We start from the raw sequence: 25635 nt of genomic DNA, 5'->3' as shown, positions 1-25635 counted from the left end.
TAGATTCAGGGATCCTTGCAATGAAATCCTTTGCATACAGCAGTTTATCAAAATCTTTAGCTCACTTAATACCCCTATCATCTGACTCTAATTCAAGACATTTAGAATTTATGTATCCTTAAACACATTTATCCTCTTCTCCAGTTTCTTTATTTTTTTTTGTCTCATGGCTTCAACAAGATTGTTAACTCCTGTAAGACAAGAAATGTAGCCTCCAGTTCCTTCTTACCCCATCCGTGCCTAGTGCAGTACTGAGCACATAGAGGTGATCAATATATATTCCCTTTAAACTTAAATAAAAACTTACAAAAGTAGCTATCAATATTGAGTCAATTTGGAAAATAGACAAAAGGAAAAACAGTACTTCTAGCTTTATTATTTAATTCATCCATTTTAGTAAGGAACATACCCCCTGTACTTCTCAAACTTTTCAACTGAACTAACCCTCCAAGGAGAAGAAAATTAATCAATGCTCTTGCTCCCAACTCCAGGGATGGACCCAACCTCATGAACAAAATTAAGGATAGAAACAAGTCTCAGTAGCAGCCTGCTTAGATGGCTTCGATGCCAGGCAATAAAACAGTGTGAGCTTCTACCTATTTGAGTTGAGGTTCCTTTTGGCAAGTGAAACCAACTTGCAAAACAGGTAAGACAATGTGGGTATGCAACTACATAATTTATTGCATGCATTCATTCAGTAAGACTCAATGGGAGATGCAATAAGCAGTGCCCAGAGACTCAGGAGTGTACAACTTCAGGCCAGCCCTTTCCCACTGAGCCAACCTCTTCGTCTAAAGCACAAACTTTTCCCAACATCTCCCTCTGACCTGTTGCACCGAGATGGAGCTAGCTAGACCACATGTTGCTCTATGTCTATTTCTTGCTTTTTTATATGTGGTTTTCTCATTATAATATCATTAGAGTGACATGCTAGACATGGGTATGGGAACTTAGTATGTATGAGTCGTGTACTATTTAGCGTTAATTGGACTCCCTTCCCTTTATCAAACTCCGTTTGTGTTCTTCACTCATATAACAGGGAGGAGTAAACATTATACAGTTTTCTGTTCCTGTTTTGTGTGTCTCTCCATAGGTTTAATGACCTGTAAATTTTTGTCAAAATCTACTGGCTTCACACACTCCATTTCAACTAGCCAGCCCTGATACTTTGTCCTAAACTCTAGATTTCTTCTCTGAATTTCCACTCTGATACCTACTGTTCACACAACAAAGGGTGGGTGGTGTAGATTAAAGCCACTGATGTCATTTCACAATTAATTTTAATTTTTGTTTTTTTTTATTAGTAGGTAGAAGATCTCATAATTAAGTTGATGTTCTTTTTATAGCTTAAAAATCCATGCAGATTTTTATATTTTACTACCATAAATATATATGGTATATATATGGTATATGTGATCTATATGGTATATATATGGTATACGTGATATATATGGTATATATATATCTGTGATATCTTGATTTTATACATATATTTATATGTGTTTGTCTCAGGCTGTTAATGCCTTAAGTCCCTTTCCAGCTAATTTAACATCTCCTTCCCATCTTTGAGGAAAACTGACACTCCAACAAGATATACCAAGTTTACCTCAAGGCTTCATCTTTCCCTTCACACAACTTCAAACTTTCCATGGGAACAGAAGACCCAGTTTAAGAGGTAAGACTTTTGACAGGTGGCATCCAGATATTTGACATTTATAATTTTGATTCTTCTCAAAAAATTCTGAAAATTCATGATGCATAGAACTATTTAATTTTGCTAGGACTTGAATAAGGCTCATAAGCCTGAGTTTCTAGGTTAATGGTTGGGAGAAAGTCACAAAGACATAGAGAAAGGCTGGCCTGTGTCGTAACATCTACATCTTAACTTAGCCTTCTTCTCCTCTGGTTCTCTCAACTGTTGGGTAAGGGATATTTAAGAAGGTCAAAGGCATACCATATACTCTCCAAGAATTTTTTCCAGCCCTCTCATATAATAAATAGCTCTCAGCTAAGACATTTGACTTACACCCCAAAGCTATCATTAGATTCATGTCACTCCCTTATTCAAAACCTGTAATGACTTCCCATCACACTGAGAATGAATCACCCCCTGTTAGCGGGCCCTTGCTTAGCTCTCTGATGTTGTTCCTCGGCATTCTCCCCTCTGAGCACTGATATTCTCACAACAGGCCAGGGGGCACTTTTCCTGACCACCTTCTCAGAAAATAAAAGCATCCCTGACACTAGTTAGCCTTGTACTCTGCTCTCTTTTTTACAACACTTGTATCACTTTCTGACTTCATACATGGCAAGCTTGTCCAACCAGCGGCTCACAGGCCACGGGTATTCCAGGATGACTTTGAATGTGGTCCAACACAAATCCGTAAACTTTCTTAAAACATTACGAGATTTTTGTGTGTGTGATTTTTGTTTGTTTTTTAGCTTATCAGCTACTGTTAGTTTTAGTGTAATTTATGTGGGGCCCAAGACAATTCTTCTCCCAGTGCGGCCCAGGGAAGTCAAAAGACTGGACACCCCTGAAGGGTATTTAATATTTATTTGTTTATTGTTTGCCTCCCCAGTTTAGCATGTAAGTTCCATGGAGACAGGAGTGTTGACTCTGCTGTACAGATATTGAGTGAGCATTTGTTATGTAAATGGAGGCTATGAGAATCCCCACTTGAGCTGAGCTCCAAAGACCAGGCTCCCAAAGCCTCTCATGCCAACAGACACCCCCCCGAGAACCAACCTGAAGCATTGAAGCAGTATGTGTCATACTGGGAGGTGTTGGACGTGAGGATGTACACCCCTGTGTGGTTTGCTGCGCAGATGGAGTTGGGCTGAATCCGGGGAATCACCACGTGCCCTTCTATGAACCCGTACCTGTAAGAGAAAAACAAGAGGATATTGACCTAAAAGGTTAAGATGGGAATTTCATAATATCCCATTGAATGACATTTAATGCCGTGCAACTCTTCACTCAATTCACCTCTAGGGGTATCGGAGGTTTCAACAACTGAGTTATGTGAAATCCAAAAATAACAGCATAGAGAGGGAAAGAGATCAACAAGACTAATAGAAACAAAGTGATTTTATTTAGAGACCTATAAAGAGCTTTAAAAAAAATCATGAAAGGAATAATTAGTTTCAAATAAAATTTGTGTTCAGCAGTGTTGAGTCTATCTGAACAAACAGAAGGAAGCGTGAGTCACAGAAGAGAGAAGTTTTGATGTGAAATTCATCCTGGCTCTGGATTACTTTCATGTTTTCCAGAAAATACACAAAATGGCCAGCTTCCATAGATAGGAAGGAGTGCTTCTTCATTTCAGTGCACATATTTCAGACCTGTCTCATGTCCCATTCCCCTGCTTCTTTCTCAGCCACAACTTTTCTTGCGAGTCCCCTTACTCCATACTCCATTATCCTAAACACAAAGCCTTGTTCATATGCCAAGTACACAGCACAGCACATGGCCTCCTGAGCATTGCAGGCATAATTCTATTGCCAGTGGGAATAAATTAACCATCATTACAATAGGAGTCATAGCAATTAAGTAAGCAGATAGCAATGGCTCATGTAGCTCAGGAACTTTCCAGAAGCAGTACAGCCAGAGAAACGCATAGCCCCTCTCTCTCCGCCAAGCTATCTCTGAGAGTGTGTTACAGCTGGAGGCCCTTTCAGATACAACATACACAGCCCAGCCTCTTCTAGCAGCATCCTGATGGCTAAAAAGTTGCTTACTTTTTAATTGTGCTAAAAACACAAATTTTTCTGAATATAAAATGCCTCAAAAAAATGAGATGTGGGCTGAGAAAATGCCATGTGCAAGAGAAGCTGTGGTGCAGCAGGAGGGCAGAGAGGAGGAAGCTAAATCCAGCAGGTTTTTCAAAATTCAATTCTGGCTAAAATGCACATTGTTGCTTTTCATCTTTCCTGCCAGGGGCAACAGCATGGAGTGTATCACCCTGCAAGACCCATGGAAATGTCTCTGAGTCTGCAGTTCCCAAGCACACAGAACTCCTATCTATGTGGCAATTGTAGCTCGCATGACTAATTTCTCATCTAAACAGACAAACTGGTTTCCCCAAAGCCTCTTTAGCTTGGCAGGGGATACAGGCACAATTAAATCAAAATGAGTTTTCATATATCTAAGAGTTGCTACCAATCAGGGTGGGGTAGACAAAAGAGAGTAGCTGCTAAGGTTTTTTCCTAACCCATGAGACTCTGCCATCTGTCCTATGGCAGAACGCTGATTCATAGCTACTGGAGTGAAATTATGGAAATAAGTTTTGCAATCCTTAATACCAGTTATGGGTGAAATGATAGATTTCTTTGGCACAGTTTTTCTTTTTCTAAATAATACTTCTTGGTGAACCTACCTGCCAACTCACCCCCATCACATCATGTCATCAAGTATGGATAACAACGACATTCTAGAATCTATTGCAATCTCTTTGTAAGCTAATACTGAGTTTTTGCCACCTCATGTTGCCTGCCGGTTTTATGTGTCATGCTAACTGTAAATTGGGGATATTAAAGTTTGTATGTGTGTATGTGGCACGAGTAAGTGACTGTTCACAAGGAGGAAAGAATATTTAGCAAATCCAGACAGCATACTTTCCTCCCCTTTTAAGCCCCTGAGGAGGGCTTGGTCATTAAAATCCTGTCCTGGGCTCAGGCTAAGCAGAACCAGAATCCCAACTCCTCTTTGGGCAGACTGTGTGTGTAACTTCTCTAAGCCTCAGTTGCTTCATCCATAAAATGAGGTGATAATATTGATCAACAGTGCAGTTTGAGAATTAAGTGAGGGTTTGGCCAGGTGGGCAGTAGGGCTCCCAGCATCTAAGTGCTTGATGATTGGCCAGTGGCAGTTGTAAGAACTCCCCTGGTCCTCAGCATATGGGAGCATTTCTATATTTTGCAAGTATGCCTTGTTTGTATTTCACAATCGAAGTTCAGCTTACCAAATTCACTTTTTTAGGCCAGTGGCCTAGTCAGGGCCATAATTAAACAATTAGCCTTGGGAATAGAATAATGGATTTGCTAACTGGCCTTTCCTTATTGCATCCTACAGGATAAGTTCAGTAGCCACCAGAGCTTCTCCCTCTCTCTGCTCCTTTCATATTCTCCCAGACCTAGCTCTGAACACATACAGATGTCTATGTACATCTGCTCTTTATTTTAGAGTGGTGCTGCCCAATAGAACTTTCTACAACGATGGAAATGTTCTCTAACCTGGGTCATCCAGTACAGTAGCCACTGGCCATTGGTGGCTAACCGAGCCCTTAAAATGTCATTAGTGCTAGTGAAGAACTAAAGTTTTAATTTTAGTATTTTAATTAATTTAAGTGTAAGTCACCACATGTGGCTAGTGGCTACCATATCAGACAGGGCAATTTTAGGCAAAAGATTTTCCTTTTCCCTTTCAGCAAGAGTCTCAGCCATCACTTATAATGTGGGTGCATGACTATAATCAGTGTGGGAGGATAGAAGCACTTAACTTAAACTTCATGGTTTCCATAAAGAGTTCTGAAGCTTGACTTTTCAAAAGCAGTCTGTGTGCATGTGAGTGTGTGTTGCAGAGAAAGGGAAATCGTATCACCTAAAGACACTGCAAAAGCACACCTGCAGGCTGGGGTAGAAGCTTAGAGCAGTTGTAGAGGTTACTCAGTCCTCTTCTAAAGAAAACAAACCGAACCAAAACAATTCACTGTGATTGCCATCATGGCTTGCTCTTCTTGTGCACTGCTTAACACAAGACCATTGGAAATTCAAAAAATAAAGTCCTTGCTTGTTGTGATTATCTTGCTTGGAGCCATAGTTTGAGGAAGGCTCTATGGAGCTCTAGAATACCTGGTAGGAGCCCTCTCAGGGCTCCCAATAATAATATAACTTGATATAATATAGCTTAATAGCTTTCATGCCTTTTTATTTACTTTTTCAAACCAGAGAAACATAGAAGAGAAACCAACAAAATTTTTTTTGAAGAGAGAGCAAGGTAGAGTAATTTGAAAAGTCTGCTTTGAGCCAAGTCTGCAGGGCCAAGACTCTACCAGCCACATATTTATTTTAAACACTGTTATTTGGTTTATGTTTCCTTGTGGTTCTGACAATGATATTGCAGCTTCTTCAAAGCCAGGAGAGCTCTAATGGCTTCCTCTGGGTTCCCGCTCTATGATTCACAAAGGTGTCTTTAGCTGACTTTAAACTCCAGTTGTCATACAGGTTCCAAATTGACTTGGCCAAATTAATAGGTGGGGTTGACTCTTTAGGCAATAGTCCATTCAGCTGTGGGAGAGGAGCCTTCCAGTTCTAAGCCTAGCTCCCTGGTCCCAGGCCGCCAGCTTTCGCCAGTGGTCGGGTGCTGGTATGTTACCTGCAGGTCTCAAATCCGATGCTCAGAGCTTTCTCCATCTGGGCCATTGTGGGCAAGGTGCTATTGAAAGCCTTGCAGAGGTCAGCAGCCTCCGTCCGAGAGATGCTGTAGCGACCATTTTTCTCCACGTGGAATACACCCGCAAAGCGGCAGGTTATATTCAAATCTATGAGAAGAAATAGAAATGTTAGATTCTTTTGCATAATTTGGAGACAGTAAGAAGTTCACTTTAGGACAGACTCCTTAAAAAGCCAAATAAGGCCGGGTGCAGTGGCTCACGCCTGTAATACCAACACTTTGGGAGGCCGAGGGAGGTGGATCATCTGAAGACAGGAGTTTGAGACCAGCTTAGTCAACATGGCGAAACCCCGTCTCTCCGAAAAATACAAAATTTAGCTGGGTGTGGTGGCACACACCTATAATCCCAGTTACTCAGGAGGCTGAGGCAGGAGAATCACTTGAACCCAGGAGGCAGAGGTTACAGTGAGCTGAGATCATGCCACTACGCTCCAGCCTGGGTGATAGAGCGAGACTCCATCTCAAAAAAAAAAAAAAAAAGAACAAACCAAAAGCCAAAGCCAAATAAACTTCTCTGCTAGCCAGAGCCTTCAAAATTCACTCCAGCATTCCAAAGCACCATGATATTAAGCTCAAATCTGAGGTAAGACACAGTAAAATAGTGTCACTCTTACATTCTCTCCGTTGATTGCTCTGCAACAAAGTTTTTAAAAAGCAAATGATTTAATTTTGATTACTGATGTCATATAAACTTACGGAAAACTTACAAAACACAGGAAAGCAATGAAGGAAAATAAATCCACCACTACAAAAAGTACAGCAAACACTTTTCTTTATCTTCTTCCAGTTTGTTTACTGAATACACACATTCACACGTGCACACACGCACACACGTACTTTATGCATATATACATAAAGTATGTATCTATATACACATACACACATATACATACACATATGCTTGCATAATTGAAATGGTACTGTATATACAGTTCTAGATTTGAGAGTCAATTTTCCACTTAATCTTATGAGCATTTTTCCACAATCAAGTGATCTCTCTCCCTGGCTTACAACCTCCGACAGTTTATGTTCACACCCAGTATATATGTTCTTATTATGGCTAAAACCAACATAATCTGGCTCCTGGCTCCCTCTCTAACCTCAAAGTAGCTTGCTCTGCTCTAAACACAAATCTTCTCTTCAGTTCTCTCAGACACTCTGAGTTCCTTCGTATCCTAGAACATTTATATCTGCCGTCTTCTCTGTCTGGAATGTTCCATCCTCAAATGGTCACATAGGTGGTTCATTATTTTGTCATTCAGAATTTTAACTCCACATCACCTCACTTTAGAGTGCTTCCCTAAACACCCTCATCTAACCCCCAGTCTCTCCCTCAACTCATTTGGCTTTTGTGTCTTCACAACAGCATGGTCATCTATTGTTGTGTGTGGTTACTCTCTTTCTCTCCTTCCTGGAATGAAAGCTCTGAGAAAGCAAGGGCCTTTTACTTGCTTGCAGCTGTTATCTCTAACCCCTACAACAGTACCCAATAGAAAATAGACACTCAACAAGTATTTGTTATATAAACGAATGACTCATTGAAATTTCCTCAGAAATACACTTTTAATATTTTGGCAGACTCAAAGCCTGTCGTTTGCTCTCAGAGTTAATGGCATTGAAAATGAAGCCTAACTGCTATCAATTGGGTAAAGAATTATTCAATACAAGGACTTTAGTGAATTTTGTAGACATTAATCTGAAATTCCAATAGAGAGCTAGAAATCATCCTATTCTACTTGATCCTGTGTAACAATCTCAAAAGACTTCAAAGGCTGTAATTGAAAACTCCTGGGACTATATGATCCCCAGTTTATACTTAAGGAAACTGCATGCAAAGGGTTAAGACACTGAAACTCTCCTGGTGAAGCTTGATTCCTCCTGAACACTTCCTTAGGCCTCAATGATAGTCCTTCTCTAAGGAGACATGTTGACATCATCTTGGGACAATGACCCAGGTGCCTGGCCAGGCACCACTCCTTGTTGTTAGTTAAGAACCCAGTCTGGAATCAGACAGAACTGGGATTAACCAGCTCCATCCCTTTCTTACACAGGTCTAGAGGTGGGTAGGAAGATTCCACTTATTTACCAACAAGAAAGTTGAGGCTCAGGGAAGTGAGTTGCCCAAGGAAGTGAGTGATTACTTCTATCTAGAGCCTGTAGTCTCCTTCCTGAATCCCAGTTGCTCTGTTCTGTATTTCTGAGCTGACAGCAATGGGAGAAGGGACCTATTACTGCAGTGTCCCTGGGTACCCAGTACCTTTGAGATTCTGTGTTGTATCATCTTCACCAGAACCCTGAAAGGTGAGTTTTGTGTATGTATGTATTATTTATGGGCACACCTAAACAATCGTTAAATAATGACAAAGATAGAGTCATTATTATTGAATTGTATGGGCAACCACTGCTTTCTCTTTCCTGAGCAGGAAGCAGGTCTCAACCACTAGGAAACAATGTCTAACACATGAAAATGAGATAAGAAAACTGTTAAAATTCTATAATATCTTCCTTGATTCTGAAAATAGTAAAAGAAGAAACAAGAAATGGAACTTGAAAATACATAAGCCAATGTCTATTATTTTTATTTTCTTTTGTTTGCGTCATTGGCACATGGGGGGAAAATACCAACTAGGTGAAATGGAGAAAATGTGTTTTTGCAGTTCACTCTTTTTCAAGCCTAGTGGTGTTCTCTTAAGCCACTCATGCAACACTTGGCTGATGGGGCAATGAAAGGATAGAGAAGGAAATGCATAAGGCCCTTTTGCAATACTATTTGTTTTTACTGACATTTTCAACTTTGGCCTCAGTTGGCCAGTCTTACAAAGGGAAACTGTCAATCTGCATGACAGACCTTCCGGGACCTCTCCTTCTCCAGTAGACAAAAGGAAAACAAAGCATTCCTATCAGCTTCTTGAAGATAAGGCTAATAGGGGAGCCTCTGATTCCAGGAAAGGCAAACTACCTGTCTGCCCCTGGCCCAGGTGGCTGCTGTCACTCTCAGGTTAAAAATCAACTCTGAGGCATGGACAATAATTGGAGCTAAATGGTAGTTTCTTTCTTATTACAGTCAATTCTACCTTGCCACCTGGCAGACAGAATATGCAAATGTAAGAGGAACCAATTAAGGCTGAGACTTTTCAGTAAAATCCTTTGAGTTTCATGAGTTTCAGTAAAATCCCTTGAGTTTCAGAAGCCAACATAACTTCATTGACAATATATGCATGCATTGTGTGAGTGTGTCTATATGACGGGTCTTCCAAAAGTTCATGAAAAATATGTGTTATGAAAAAAATTATACATGGATTTCAATTTTTTTGTACCAAAATCAACTCTCACTAACTTGATATGTCTGAACAGGAACTAGTTTGAGGCACTAACAAGGATAAGACATATTTGAAAAGATGCTCTCTCAGAGCAACACGAATTCTGTTAAAATTGAAGCAAGAACACACACCAAAATTTTTGGTGAAGCTTAGGTGGAAGAATGGCAAAATCATTGATACTTTATGAAAAGTTCATCAGGACAATGCCCCAAAGAAATCAGCAGCTTACAAATAGATAACTTGTTTGAAGAAGGGACAAGATGTTGCTGAAGATGAAGCCTGCAGTGATATGCCATCCACATCAATTTGGGAGAACAAAATTAATCTTATTTGTGACTTAAATGAAGAGGACCAATGATTAACAGCAGAAACAATGGCCAACATCATAGGCATCTCAACTGGTTCAGCTTACACAAATCTGACTGAAAATTTAAAGTTGAGCAAACTTTCCACTCAGTGGTTGCCAAAACCATTGCGCCCAGATCAGCAGCTGCAGCCAAGAGCTGAGCTTTCAATGGAAATTTTAAACAAGTGGGATCAAGATCCTGTAGCATTTCTTTGAGAACTGTAACAGGAGATGAAACATGGCCTTACGAGTGTGATCCTGAAGACAAAGCACAATCAAAGGAATAGCTACCAAGAGGTGGAAGTGGTCCAGTCAAAGCAAAAGTGTACCAGTCAAAGCAGGTGGACCAGTCCAGAGCCAAGGTCATGACAGCGGTTGTCTGAGATGCTCAAGGCATTTTGTTTGTTAACTTTCTGGAAGGTCAAAGAATGATAACATCTGGTAATTATGAGAGTGTTTTCAGAAAGGTAGCCAAAGCTTTTGAAGAAAAAAAATGTATGAAAAAGCTTTACTAGAGAGTCGTCCTCCACCATGACAATGCTTCTGCTCATTACTCTCATCAAACAAAGGCAATTTTTTGAGAATTCCTAAGGAGAAGCCATTAGACATCCACCTTACAGTCCAAATTTGACTCTTTCTGACTTTTTTTTGTTACTTAATCTTTAAAAATCTTTAAAGGGCACCCATTTTTCTTTAGTTAACAATGTAAGAAAGACTGCATTGACATGATTAAATTCCCAGGACCCTCAGTTCTTAAGGGATGGACTAAATGGCTGCTATCATAGCTTATAACAGTATCTTGAACGTGATGGCACTTATGGTGATAAGAAAAGCTTACATCTTTAAACTTTTCTCCTTTAATCTCATTTTTCCATGAACATTTTGAATTCTCCTCATACTCATAAGTGTGTATGCAAGTGAGTGTGTGGTTGTATGTGCATGTGATGAGCCAAGACAGGATGAAACAGATAAACTCAACCTTTAGCCTTCCTCGATGTGAAGGCTTAAGCAGGTCCTGAAACATTGTAGGTATTTGCAAAGGGCTACTGATTGGATGAAGAAATGCTATGCAAAGTAAAAATTCCACAGCTTACATTTATCTTGATCTCATGAGAAAGTCCAACTCCTAACCCTGATGCTATTTAGCCACTTAGGAGTTGCAAGAATGGTGTCAATACTTCACTTCTGGTCAACTATCCTGTGAGTGTTCACAATCCTTCTCCTCTAGGTCCCTCTTGACTTAAAAGGAGACAACATTTTCAAGGCTGTGTGTCATTCATACCCTGATAATTTATGAAGACATTTCAATAGGTTTCCTTGATACAAATGCAAACCCAAATTATTACCCTGCAGGATATTAATAATGCCAACAGCAAGAGCAGTGGCTAATATTTATTGTGCATTCATTATGTATATACCAGGCTCTCTTTTAGGCACTTTAGAATTATTTACTTATTTTATCCTTAAAACATCCCTATGAAGTGGGTAATATTAGTATCCTCATTTTCCAGATGGAGAAACTAATACACAGAGAGGGGAAGAAATAAAGAAACATGCCCAATTTCACAATGAAGTAGAGTTAAGGTAAAGTTAAGACGTGAATAGCCATGGACCACAGAATATTGCTTGACAGAGCGCCAGTGTCTCTGGCAATGGTGCTAGCCATGCTGCAACCACTATAGAGAGGCAAGACTCCTCAGATGTCTGTGTGTCTCTCCTGAGAAACAGAGACCTCTGTGATTCAGGATCCACTTTGACTCAAGAGGCTAATACTAAATGGCTGATTGCATCTCTCAAACAAGCCTTTCCGGCTGGAAATAAATCAAGAATGTTTTCCGTTGAGCCCTCTGGTCTCCAATAAATCTCCTGTATCATGTAATGAATAAAGTGTCCCAAGTGGCTCCCTCTGAGAGATAAATGGGCTCAACAGAAAACACTGACTGTTTGAGGCCACTTTTGGATTCAGAGAGGAGACTTCCCATGGGAGAAATGCCACCAGGCCTTTAGAATGCTCATTACTACAGGGCTGTGGGCAGCACAGAGGGGTCATGGAGACCAGTGTCTCAGTGTCTAGGAACCCTATCTCCCCACCTACATGGGAAGAGGTCTGCTAGGGGGCTGTCAGGAAAGTGAGACAAAGGAGCTCTGAAAGAAGGTTTCTTTGTCCTATAAAGCTAGTCTCTAGTGCCAAACTTTTGTGAAGGTTGGTAGTTCAACCTAGTTAGGACCTCCTCAAACCTGCTTTAATTCCTGACCCTGCCACTCGCTTCAGGTGACACAGGTTGTTAGTTACTTAACCTCTTTGACTCTCTACCTCCTCCTTGATGGGATGACAATGCTAATCTGTCAGGGTTTATGGGACTATTAAATGAAATAAGGTATGTCAAACACTTGATATGGTGTTTGACACTTAATAATCAGAGCCAATGAGCATTGCACACTTATTAGGTGCCTTATGTCCTTCAGCTAATTTAACTCTCATAAAAATGCTATGAGGTAGGCACTATTGCTAAACCCATTTTACAGATGAGGAAACTGAGGAACAAAGTGGTGAAGTCCTTTGCCCAATGTCATCCAAGCAGGAGAGTCAGAGTTCTAACCTCTGTGCTGTCTTGCCTACTATCCAGGCTCCTGGTTACCGGTACTGTGCATTCTCTCCTGGATAAACCATCGCTGACCCCAAATGCCGTTAATCTCATCTATACTGTCCCCTAAGCCTCAGATCAAGGAAAATAGATCTCTAATAAAATTGTCCCAGCACATTTCAAAGCTTTGCCTAGATTGTAGGGCCTGCAAGGAATAATAGCTTCTTGGTCCAGCCCAGTTATTTCTGAAGTTGTAGAAAATCACAACATGTGCTGGGAAGAGAGCACTGTGTAATTTTCACCCACATTGCCATTATCTACGTCTTCCCAAACTTTCCTGAGAGGTGAGTGGGCTGGTTCATGCAGTAGCTAGTGTTGGAGCTGGGCTGCAAGGGATTTTCAATATGGGATCCAGGAGCTGGTCTTCAACACATCCATGGACCTGTGAGATTATATGCAAGATTGTGTGTATGGATGTGTGTGTGTGTGTGTGTGTGTGTGTTTAGGTGGGGCAACATCTCTGGTTTTCATTGGTTCTTAAAGTCTGTGACACAACCAGGTAAAGAATTGCAAGAAATTATTATCTCCAAGGTCGCTTCAGTAACCAGAAATTCCAGCATTCTGAAATTTTGGAACTTCCCTGTGGGCTTCGTGACAACAGAAATGGTGTCTCCCTTCTTCACAATTATATCCCCAGTACCTAGTACAGCCACCCATGGTAGGCAAATTTTGAATGAAATATTGAATTAATAAATGCTCTCTTTCTGCCCCCAACCCCCGACAGGCTTCAGTCTTATAGAGTGCAAAAAGATCACCTATCAGGTTCCTTTCCCACATCATATCTGAAGAATCACCAGCTGGTGTTTGCTGAGAATTCCTTATTGGACACCTAAAATGTCTTTAACCCAGAACTCTGCTTCTGTGAACATTTGCTATTTTCCCAGAAAGCAAATGTTTCAGAGACCAACTTTTAGTTTTGTAACTGGCTTTATCTGTCTGAATGTGCAAGCCATCATCTCAGTAACAGAACAGTATGTTCACATACCATCACAGGGCCATTTCTGAGGCCAAATCTCCTAGGGAACATGGCAAACACAGTACGTTCCATATGAAGACCACCCGAAGACAACTTACAATTGTACTATGCCCAAAGAGAGGGCACTGTTAGTTCTCCAGACCAGACGTCTCCAGATTCTGCAAAATGAGTTAATTTGTTTTCTAACTTGAGCCACCCAGTTGTGCCTGATCCCTATTTGTCATCTCCTCAGGAGGGATGAGACAGAATTAGATTTTTGGTTCCAGATTAAGCTATATGTAAGGAGAAGTTGCTTCATCATGAAGATGAGAATAAAACCGGTTCATGAAGATGAGAATAAAACCGGTTCCTACTACTCAATTCCTGCAGCTCGTGGTCCATGATAACCACAGTGAGCGCACACTGAGTGCCTAGTCTGGGTTCAAGGTATTCAGAACTTTACACCTAATATTTCACTTAATTTTCCTAACAATCTTATGTGGTAGGCATTTTTATTATCCCCATTTTACACAAGAGGTAACTGATTCATTGAGAAGATGTAAGTAACTTGTGCGAGTCACTGTGGGACCTGGGTTTCAGACTGGGCAATCTGACTGATCATTTTCCAGTGTTAAATTCCAACTTATGCACAGGTCAGACACTGAAATGACAGGAGGCCCACTTACCCTTCATGTGATTTTTTAATAAAGTGTGGAGAGGTTATCATGAAGAGAGCCCTAGACAGAAGAATTTGAGCTTATTGAATATTATTTTAAGATCAGAAATCCCTTGATTCTGGACCACAAGATAGGGGCCTTTACCAAGGCCTGATTAGGCTTCAGTGGAATAAACTTCACTAAAGGAATTTTCACTCTCTCCCAGAGAGGAGATTCTGAAGTCTTGACCTTGACTGGCTTTCCCCAACAGTGGGTTGACTGCTTTCTCTGATTCTACCTGTTGGTCTTCACACCCTTGGGAATTTAGAAAGCCCAAACCTAGTCATAACTCCCAGGCCTCCTGCCCTTTACAGCCTGAATGCTCTCTCTACAATTAGGCAGGGCTCTTAGGAGAGGACTCCAGGACTCAGGGTTGGCCCAGGGTTGGGTCACCAAGGACATAGGCTGTCCTTGTGACATCTGGAGATGTCTGCAGTCAAACCTAAAAATCTAGACTGACCAAGCTAAGGCTCCAGGTTGATGTAGCTGGAACATGACTCTTTGGGTGGACTGCACCCAAAGTTATTGAGCTCCTGGGAGTCAGCCACACACAAACCACTTGCGCAGTCAGAAGCACTGGTATGCTCTCCAAATTTTTTATTTTTACAGTGTTTATCATTAAAAAGCCAGGATTCTATTTCTGTCCTCTGATTTGCCGAGCTCATGTCCAAAACAGATTGCACAACTAATAAATCTTACTGAGCTGGTTCTGATCAGAAGTAGGAAGGGAAAAGGACAATGTTTTGTTGTTTTAAAGCATTATTGCTAATTGGATTATCTACTTTTAAAGCCAGGAGGCACAATGGGAAGCTTCTAATCAATTTCTCTTGTGACACAGGAGAAAGTAAAATCAAGAATAGCTGAGCATGGTCCTCCAGCACGTCAAAAAACAAACAAACAAAAAAAAGCAAAAAAAAACCCTCAGGGGTTCATAGTTGCAGATTCCTGACTCCTACACTAGTGCTCTTGCTACTGATCTATCTTTCATAAGAGGTCCGAGCAAGCTGTTCTCAAAAAAGCCACAACTCACTGTCTTAATAGGACACGAAGAAGTCATTTTCTTCTTCATTTGTTCAAAGGTTTCAAAGCCCAGAAGTTTTCATCTGGGAGTCTTTCTAGCTATTATGCCCTCTGCTGCCCCGCAGGCCTGCCAGTCTAGAGGGCCGACAGCCTTCCCTCTGCCCCCACATCACTCGCCCCCATCTCCTGACGCCCATGTGATGGGCTCCTTGTGAAAGGGTGTATTGTTTAGCATCCACTTCTGAAAGAGGCCAGAATCACACTTAGGGGCCGAATCGCCTTTGGCTGCCCAGTGCAGACCATGAGTCTTGAGTGACTCAGTCTCTCCCGGAATTGCCCTGGAGGCAGATGAGGGTTTAATGAGCAGAGAAAACAGTCATGCACAATCATACCCAGAGAATTTCCTCCAGAATGTGCCCTGGGTTGCTTTCAACTGAGCTATTCATCACTTGGCACTTAGAAAGGCACGGCACCCCAGCGTCTTGGTGCCTGGCTGGACCCCCTGATTTCTCTGCCTTTTTTCTGTGGAGCATGGAGCCTGTCATGGCAGCCAACGCAGAACCCACAGGGTCCTGTCACATTGGAGAAGAATCTCCAGGCTTCTCTTAGCTGTTACCCTGGCCCTTCAGCCAAAGCCACCAAATGACCAACCCAATGCACAGTCTAGAAAGCTCTGGGGTTGTTTTGAGAGTTTGGAGAGCAGTCCTGTCCCTGCCTCCTGATGGGATGATGGGGACTTGGAGGTGAGAGTATGGAGAACTGTTTAACCCCCGACTCCTGATCCTGGATCCGACAGAGTCTTTCTGGCAAAAGAAAGTATGTGTCCCAGAACTGTTGCTTCACTGCACTAGAATTCTGTAACACCAAGTAGTCTTTGACGAGTGCGTCTTCAGGGAGAGAAACCACAGTGCCTACCCCTGTGTGTTGCCATGGTGATCAGGAAATCCTCTGGCCTCACGATCTTTGTTTTCTGCTTTTTCAGATCTTATTGATTTAGCAGATTGACTAGCACAAACCCAGGATGTGGTAAATGAAATTAAAAAAGCATCTTGGGGCCCAGATAGGGTTTTTCCTCTTGCAAGTAGAAAATAAGGTTGGTCCACTTGGTTTTGTCATTGGATTTTATTTTTATGCGTAGTTACAATGACTGATACATCACCTAATCAGTAGACAGTTTCTGCTAATGTCTACAGCTGGTATTTTGTGGAACTGCTTAGCTTTAGTTTGAGGGAAGACTCTCACAACAGTTGAGGTAGGCTGAAAAACTGTTACTAACAGGTAATATCTGTATTTCAGGGGTGATTAATGGTTGCTGACATGTTGAGATGAGCCAGGGGCCCCCATCTGGGAGTAGGATGCACTGGTTCTAGCTTAAACTCTGTTAATTATAAGCTAATTATGTGACCTTGAATAACTCACTGTAGCTCCCCCAGGCACACCTTGCCTTCCTACCACCCAAGATGAAATAAAAAGTTATGAAACTTTTGGAGCTTGGGGGATAAAAGTGAGAGAGTTGATGTGCATACCTGGGACAGTATTAAAATCTCAGAAAGCTTCTCAAAAACCTCATATGAATTAAGACACATTGGGGTTCCACCCTCAGCAGAACAGAATGGATTAAAGTACATCAGGCTTTGCTATTCTTGCCATGTAGGAGTTTCCTTCACCAATTATAAAGCATTTTCACATCCAAAAGCAGCCTTGTGAGGCCCAGAGAGTAGGTACTACAGACCCATTTAAAAGATGAGGAAACTAATGGACATAAGTTTCACAGACTCAAAGTCTTATGGAGAGTTTGGTAAACCCAGATCTCAACTCAGATTTTCCAGTTCTGTTAATTTCCCCCATTCCCCAGTGGTGCTGCTTTTTCAACTTGGGTTGTCAACAGGCCCATGGGACCAGTGGCAGCACACAGAGAAAAGATTGATGGTTTTCAGACGTTTCTTCCTCTCCCTGCCATGATGTCTTGGGCACAACCACAATATTTCAAGTGGTTAAAAATCGAGCTGAGCTAATGGGGACTGGAGTGAGGGTGGAAGGGCAGACCCAGAGACTCAACCTACCAGCTGCTCATTCTCATCCAGCACCCACCCTACCCCATCAATTGTCCTGGCACCTGCCACAAAGCCCTAGGGGCCTCAGTGGAAAAGTCTGGAAAATACTGTGGTAGGGGCCAATCAAAATGCTGATGGCCACCACTTAGTAAGTCCTGCAATGAACCAGGGGCTCCAAAGCATTTGGAAATCTAGTAGGGTAAATCACCCCATGCAACAGACATAAAAACAGATGCTCAGAGCAATTAGCACAGCTCAAAGGTGCAGCCCAAATGAAATACATTGTACAAAAATGCTATCCATCAGCCAGGCTTAGTATTATCATTTTTGTATTTTTCCCCTCAGTAACAAGAATACAAGTATCTTGCAACTTAAAATTTTTCATAAAGATTGTCTCTAGTTCACTCTGCAGAAGAGATAGCAAAGTCCAAGTTTCCAATCCTACTCTAAGGAGACTGGGGCTGGGTAAGTAGTGGACTTGGCCAGATTTATACTATCAAAAACTGCAGTAAGACTTGTCCTTGAAGATGCAGCCATCCAAGTGGAGAGAAGAAAAAGGCCACCACTAATTCCACCAGAGCCCAACTTCAACACACCACCCAGGGCATCTCCAAATTTGATTTTCTTTCCTCTTGCCTCTTTTAACATCTCCTTAAGTGAAAAAGAAAAGATTCTGCAATGTATGGAGCTGCTACTTTGTGTCAGATTGTAGTCTATGTGCCTTAACAGATGCTATACTTTGAGAAGTCAAATAATCACCCCCATTTCACAGATGCAACAAGTGAAGCTCAGAGTACAATCCACTCAGCATCCTGCTATGAATGTGGCAAGAGCCAGGAGTCAAACCCCAGGATAACACCTGGTCTCTGACACGAGTGAGCTAAGACTCAGTTTATCAAAGCTGTGGCTCTCTGCTTGGAATATGTGGATTCTCACTCTGGGGCATGAAATGCATGTGAATGGTGGGGTAAAGGATGTGGCTGTAACACTAAGGCTCCGGTAGCTTCTACTGCTGAGCCCCAGCTGGGCTTTCCAGTGATATTAATACTAATAGAGCACCTACTGTGTGCCAGGCTCTGTGCTCGGTTCCTCACGTGAACTATCTCGTTTCCATTCCACAATAGTCACATGAGATAAGTACTATTTCGATCATTGAAACTTTATACACATAATAAAACTGAGGCTGAGAGAGGTGCAAGTTTGCACCAATAGGGGGTGAGACAGACAAATCTCTTCTTTCTCAGGGGCCACATGCAAATGTTTCTCTCCTTGCTGCATCTTTAGGAGAGTACAGACAAGAAGCAGAGTCATGCCTCTTCTCAGATAGTTTTAACATCTTGGGTTAGAATTTGCTAATACCATGCAAATTTAGCTGGGGGGTGGGAGCCGATTACTACTTTCTCCTCCCAGGAAGTAGCTATGAGACTAAAGGAGATAGGGAGAATTTCATAGAGAAATTGGTCTTGCACTGGGATTTTGGAGGCCCGAGCCTAAACAGGGCTGACCCTGTAGGGACCACAGCAAGAGGAAAAGCTTGACGAATGGACTGGATTTCTGCCTGACTGGTATAGTCCTCTAACTCTCCTATGAGGGACGTCTGTTCTTCCCAGGACAGATGCCATCCGGTTTGCATACTCCATAGATTGATGCTTTTTAACTCCTTTCCCCATACCACCACTATAATTCACAGGGTGCACAATGCCAGTCACACTCCAATGGGCACTAAGTGCCTTGTAATCCCAGTGGCCTCTTCTCTGTTACTCAAAGAAGCTTATCCAAATGCAAGCGAGGGTGCATGCTTTTCTAAGCACAACCATGAGTTTGTTTCAGTTTAGAAAAAAATAAAAAGGTAAATCATTCATAACCCTGGCACTTGGTGGCCAATAGCCCTTACTTACAATTTACCTTGCAACCAACACTGACCTATAGGTGGATTAAGACAGAACAAGATTCATGCCTTTAAGTTATCTTGCCTTCTTCAAATATATTAGCAATGAAGTGATGCAGTTGCAAAAATATTTATTTGCAACAACAAAGCATTACAAGTGACAAAGTAGAGCTCTAGGTTTCCACTGATTGCAAAGTCAGAGGACTCAGAAATCACCTGGTCACATGTTAATGACTCAATCTCTGTCTTTCCTCATGCTCTTCTTTTTCTATCGGATGCTAAAGCGAACATGGGTGTATGTGTCTGTGTGTGTGTGTGCACGTGTGTGTCTGTTTCTGTCTGTGCACACAAGAGCATGCACATAAGAAGCAGGGTCTCCGTTGCAGTCCAAGAACCCTACTGCTAGTCACTCTTTAGATGTTTTGGGGAGTTACATAAACCTCTCCAAGCAGAAGCGCTACAGAGGGAGAAGCTGGATTGTGGGGATATTTTTAAAATCCGGGCCAAAAGATTTCCAGGATTACTACAGTTCCAACTGCCCTGTGAACTAATTGCTTGTAATTCACACCTCTTCCTGAGGTTTCAATCTGTGAAATCTCATCTGGAAAAACAGATGCCAGTCTCAAATGCCAAGCTCCAGAGAACTCATTTCTGACAAGCTTTTAAATCCAACTCAAGCCACAGGGTTTGGACCAAAATCTTTACCATTCCATGCTCAGTTGAAGCAGGCCAAACGTAACTTCCTTCTTTTAAGGAGCATGATCCATGCAAAGATCCAGAGGCTTGGAAATGAAGGACTTTACAAATGACCCTTGTGTGCAGTTGTCAAAGAAAATAAGGTCTTGGTTTTCCCTTAAATAAATGACCCTCAAACGTGACATGAGACCATACCTAGCAAAAACACATTCTTTCACCATAGACATTGGAGAGCAACTCTAGAACCATCAGGATGGGAACAAGTGGGCCTCTTTCTATGAAATCTGTGCCTCTCAAAGCACCATTAGTTCCCATAAGGCATGGTGCAAGGTGTCAATTCACAGCACCTTCCCTATGATATGGATGATACGAGCCAGATATAATCTTGGGTGCTGGAGAGTCAGACACAATCTGTGCCCTCAAAGAACTTACCTCTAGAGTGAGGAGATAGTATACAGGTAAATGATTAATACATGAATATGGTAATTTCAGATACTGATAGTGTTACACGGAAAATAAAAGAGGATATCATAATAGAGAATGACAGGCCTCTTTTGACAGGTGGTCTGTATGTCTAAGGCTCACTCTTTTATGGACTCATGGACATATTTTACTTATTTATTACAGGCCTTTTTGTAGGCTCAGATACCTGGCAAAAGGAAATACATTCCTCCTCCCCCCAACACACAGATTAAATAAGATTTGGAATTCATCTTTGCCTTCCACAGTCCATAAGGAGATGTCCTTAGAATTCAAACTCAGTAGGGTAGACAAGGGAAACTTGGAAGGCAAAGGCAACAACAACTGAATGACCTGGCTTAAGGGATAAGAGTTCCATTTGGGTCACAAGCTGGGTAGAATTGGTGTTAGTGAAGCTACATCTATCCTTTCTGAGTCTTGACCAGAAAAAATTCAAGGCAAGATCCAACCAGAGATTTACAGAGCGGCCCAGCAGAGTGCAACTGTGATGTGTCCACTCCCAAGCCCTCTGAATGCTTACAAGGCTCTCCTGATCCCCTGACATCTATGCCATCCATTATTTCACAGTTGCTGGTGACTGGTGATTGCAGGGATTTACCCTCATTGTATTGTAAGATTGTAGTAACCATACTCCAAATATGGCTTGGATCAGAAAGATCCAAGAAAGACTTGGGTCCAAGTCCTGGCTTGAGTTCTTGTGGGATGTTATGCATGCTGTGTTTTCTTAACCTTTAAGCCTCAGTTTCTTCATCAGTAAAGTAAAAGTAATACCTTCCTTATGGGGTGCTTTTTGAGTATTAAATGAAGAAATATACCTAAATCATTTAGCAAAGAACCTGACTCTCTGCAAAGAGCCTGGTACTTAACAGATATTAGCCAATCATCTCAAAGATTAAAGTGTATAAAAGGCAGCTTAAAAGTAAAGTGCCTCTTACTCTAACTTAATTCTTCATTGATTGGTCAACCACTTTCAGTATCCTTGGTTACAACCACTCAAGACCTCCAGGCTTCCTGATAATTAGGAGCCAGAAGCCTAATTATCCAGTACATGGGCTCTTACTCTACATTATATGGTTTTCTCTTGATAGACAGGATAGATTGGAGATAGATGAGAGAGAGAGAGAGACCTTATAAAACACCATTCTAAGGAGGATCCTAAGTGTCCTAACCCATATAACCAAAGTGGATTCCACTGGGACCATGGCTTATTCATCTTTGTGTCCCCAGTGTCTGCCATTTAGTATGGGGCACAATAAACGTTAACTTGGTTTAGTGGAAAGAACACTAGGTTGAAGGTCTAGTGACCTGGAGTTTTAATATCAGGCTTCTCACTGATAAGCTGTGAGTACTTAGAGAAGTCACTTTACCTTCTGAGCCCTCGTTTACTTTATCAGACAAGGATGGAGTTGGATTTGAAAATCTCTAGGTCCTAGTCAACCCAGCCCTCTGCCTCTAGGAGAAGGCTACATATCTTTCTCACTTACTCTACAAACACTCAAGGAATCTGCGTGACTCCCTCCTGCCTGCAGAGAAATGGCATTTCACTCTGGTGTCAAGGTGGTTATGGTATAACGAATGCGTCAGACAGGGTGGACTGGCCAGTAAAAAAGAAACAATTGGCAAAACACAAAAGAAAGTGTTGCCAGCATCCTGCTCTCAGATTACACCAAACAAATGCCTTTCAGCACACAGATATGAGAACCTGCCCCATGGAAGCTGGAGGGAAAGGTCTCACTTAACAGAAATGCAGCAGTTACCGATTCCCTCACAGAGAAGGCTCCTAAATTGCTACACACTGGCCCAATATTCCCTGCAATAAATTTCAGCATCTTGGGCCAATTTGAACCATTCTTCAGTTCTGAGACAATCCGTGCCTTAAGAGCTGCTGAGTGGCCCCCAGTTGAACAATGAATGGGGAGCCGAGAGGCATCCCCCACCTGGCGCCCTGATCTTTGGTGGTCTTGGGGGCCCCATTGCTCCTGGGGAGAGTGGGGAGAGGGAAGTTCCCACCACCTCCTTTCCTGATGATGCCTCCCAAGAGTTCTGAATTGTTTTGAGCTCCTTAATTCTCAAGGAGCCAGAAAAATCCAATTTCTTAGGAAAAGGAGATGTGTTGAACTTTCAAGGCTCCATTCTAGGGACAGAAGAACAGGATTAATCCCATGAAGCTGAACAGAAACTTGCAGTGTAGTGTTAAACGGGAGAAGGAGCTCTGAATTGAATTCCAGCCCCACCGCATAAGAGCTGAGACATCTCTGGCGGGTTACGTCCGCTTTATGAGCCTCAGTTTCTCTGCCTGTAAACTGGCTCTGATGAAATTCAGCCATTCATTTATTCAGTTGTCATTTGCTGCCTCTCTCAAAGAGAGGCTGATGGGAGTTAGAGAATAAATATACAAAAAGCACCAGTAGAGAGTCTGGATCATACCAGATGCTTAATAAATGTCCGTTTTTTCCCCTGCTCCTACAGGAAGAGGAAACCCTGGATGACTGGCCCCAGTCTTCCCCACTGCAAAGGGGTCTCGTAGGTTCTAATTTATGATGTGTTTGCACCATGAAAAAATCATTTGCACTTTGATAATCTGCTCTTTCATCTCAAGCAACAGTCCAAAATCACACTCTCACGAAATTAAAAGCGGATGAGAAACTGACACACATGTAAATACTCCCATTAAAAGGTGCAAAAGCCTTACTCGCTTCTAAGGTGTGGCTGGGAGGGGCCAGATCTTCCTTTCTTTAGAGGAGAGCAGAACTAAGCAGCTAAAGGCAATTAAAGATATTTTTGGAGATGAGAGAATTGATTAAAAACGATGGACACACTTTATGCACTCAGAAGCTGGCCCCTCATCAGCAACCAAGAAATTCCAAGCTTGCGCTTCTGGGGAGGAAGTGGGCTCTGGGAAACTCCAAACTTCTCGGAGTGAAAAGGAAGCTACTCTGGTAAACTGCCTCTAGAAAGGGCCCTTCTGTTCTCTGAGGCCAGAGAACAACACTGTAAAGAAACAATTGCATTTGAGAGGGAGGAAAGTACCATTTCTTCCTCCAGCCCCACCACCCACTGCCACTGCCGGGACAGAAGGCAGGAAGAGGCTGATCCTGCTGAGACAAGCAGCCTGGGAGACTGACTGTAATTGTGCAAGTAAAGACAGGACCTGGAGTGCATTTCCCAGTTCACTTTTACCAGCTACAGCAATACCCCTGCTTCCCGGAACGTTCCATGCTGCTTCATTGGCTCAGCAACAGTTGTTCCAGGAAGCCCGTATGCACATAGTGTCAGCTCGCTGGTGTGCCTGCCCTGCCAAATTCAATGAGAGTTTATTGGCTAATGTTTTGCCCAGAAACGGGATGAAAATCTTCCAGAGGCAGCTGGATCATTTTCAAGTGCAGCAGGAACACAGTTGGGGCAGAATGGTGGATGGAGAGGCCCCAAGTGCAATCATCACAATGATCTTAATTATAACTGTTGAATGCTTACTCCATGCCAGTTGTTCTATCAAGGGTTTCAAGTCTGTGACCGCATCAGTCCTTACACAACTCTAAGCCATGGTTATATTACAACTCTATTTTAGAGAAGAGAAAATCGAGGCTCAGAAAAGTTAAGTAAACTGCTTAAGGCCACATAATTGGTGACTGGCAGAACTGGAACCCAGCTCTATCTCTGCAACTCACACAGTTTTCTGAGCACCCAGCACACCAGAGGCAAATCCCCCTAATGCATCCTTGACAGCCCAGAGACTCAATTATGTGGGCTGGAGTAAGCCTTCTCAATTCCGGCCTTTGGAAGAAGATAGGAGAGCTGGTTCTGAGAGACCCTGGTCCCTGCTGGACTATTTGAAAAGGATCTTATTTCTGAATGTCTCCCAGGGCTCTGGGAAGCTACTTTTGGAGAAGAAACCAGATGAGTTTTCCAGAGTTTTTAACAACGCAAACAATGCAGAATATAGAAGTGGCTGTTGACTTTAGCCTTCCAAACAATACAAAGAACAGGAAGTTCAAATAGATAATCAGGCTCCTTTCCTATATCATCAGAAACTATGCGGAAGGAAGCCTGGGGATGATCTGATGAGGCTTGTTTCAGAGGCGAGAGAGCCGCCCCAAACATGTCCCAGAGGGGAGCCACACTGAGCAGACCCCTCAGCCCCAGCAAGAACTAGCCTGGAGTATCCATGTCTTGCTTCCCCATCCCTTGCCCCAACTGCCCTGTCTCTAGAGGAAAAATGTTTCCTCCTTATCCCTCACACTCATCCTGAGTGGGCAAATGTTGCATGCGTTCAGCTTCCCTTGGGGTGATAACCGTGCAGGAAACTGTGGAAGAGATGATCTCTTAGATGATGCCAGCCAAATAGGTGGGTACAGGGACTGGGGTGACTCACAGCCATGAGGAGGAAGGAAGGAGTGAGAGAAGATGTGGCCTGCGTATCGACTCTCCTCTGCTTTCCAAGCACTTGTCTCTTATTCCAATAGAAACAGGTAGGTTAAAAGATGATAGATATAGATAGATGATAGATATAAATAGGTAAAGATAGAGATAATTAAGAGATAGAGATAGATATATGGCAGATAGATGATAGACATAAAGATAGAGATAATAGAGATAGATATATGACAGATGATAGATGGAGCATAGATAGAAGATAGATAGATAGATAGATAGATAGATAGATAGATAGATAGACAGACAGACAGATAGATAGATGGATAGCTGATAGATAAACAAGGTTTTTTAAGAAGTTGACTTTGGAACTCACAGGCTGCATCCACCATGGTAAGCCACAATCCCACCAAAATCACCCCAATACTGAAGTGGATATGGGACCTTCAAAAACGAGAATCCCAATTCAGTGTCTCCATGTGCTGGGCACTGTGCTAGGAGCCAGGAAAGATCCAGGCATTGAATAAAGCAGACAAAGTCACTGTCTCGATAGAGGTTATGGACCAATAGAGTAGACAGGTTATTTATTATTTTTTTTAATTTTAATAGAGACAGGGTCTGGCTCTGTCACCCAGGCTGGAGTGCAGTAGCACAATCCTAGCTCACTGTAACCTCAAACTCTTGGGCCCA

At 42.2% G+C, this 25635-nt stretch overlaps 1 protein-coding gene across 31 annotated transcripts in view; it reads right to left on the bottom strand.

Moving 5' to 3' along the window:
* Positions 1–25635, bottom strand: part of CD44 (CD44 molecule (Indian blood group)) — a 91625-nt gene that overhangs the window by 48142 nt on the left and 17848 nt on the right. For 30 of the 31 annotated variants that reach the window (XM_003910038.4, XM_021925905.2, XM_031653419.1 and 27 more), the window contains exons 2-3: positions 6377–6542; positions 2750–2883 (exon numbers count right to left, since the gene is read on the bottom strand). In XM_003910038.4, coding sequence (XP_003910087.1) covers positions 2750–2883; positions 6377–6542 — 300 coding nt within the window. Of the gene's footprint in view, positions 1–2749; positions 2884–6376; positions 6543–7554; positions 8828–25635 lie in introns of those variants that run through there. The other variant, XM_031653410.1, reaches the window with a different exon arrangement.

The sequence above is a fragment of the Papio anubis genome, chromosome 12 (assembly GCF_008728515.1).
Source record: "Papio anubis isolate 15944 chromosome 12, Panubis1.0, whole genome shotgun sequence".
NCBI lineage: Eukaryota > Metazoa > Chordata > Mammalia > Primates > Cercopithecidae > Papio > Papio anubis.
This window is presented reverse-complemented; position numbering and strand designations above follow the sequence as displayed.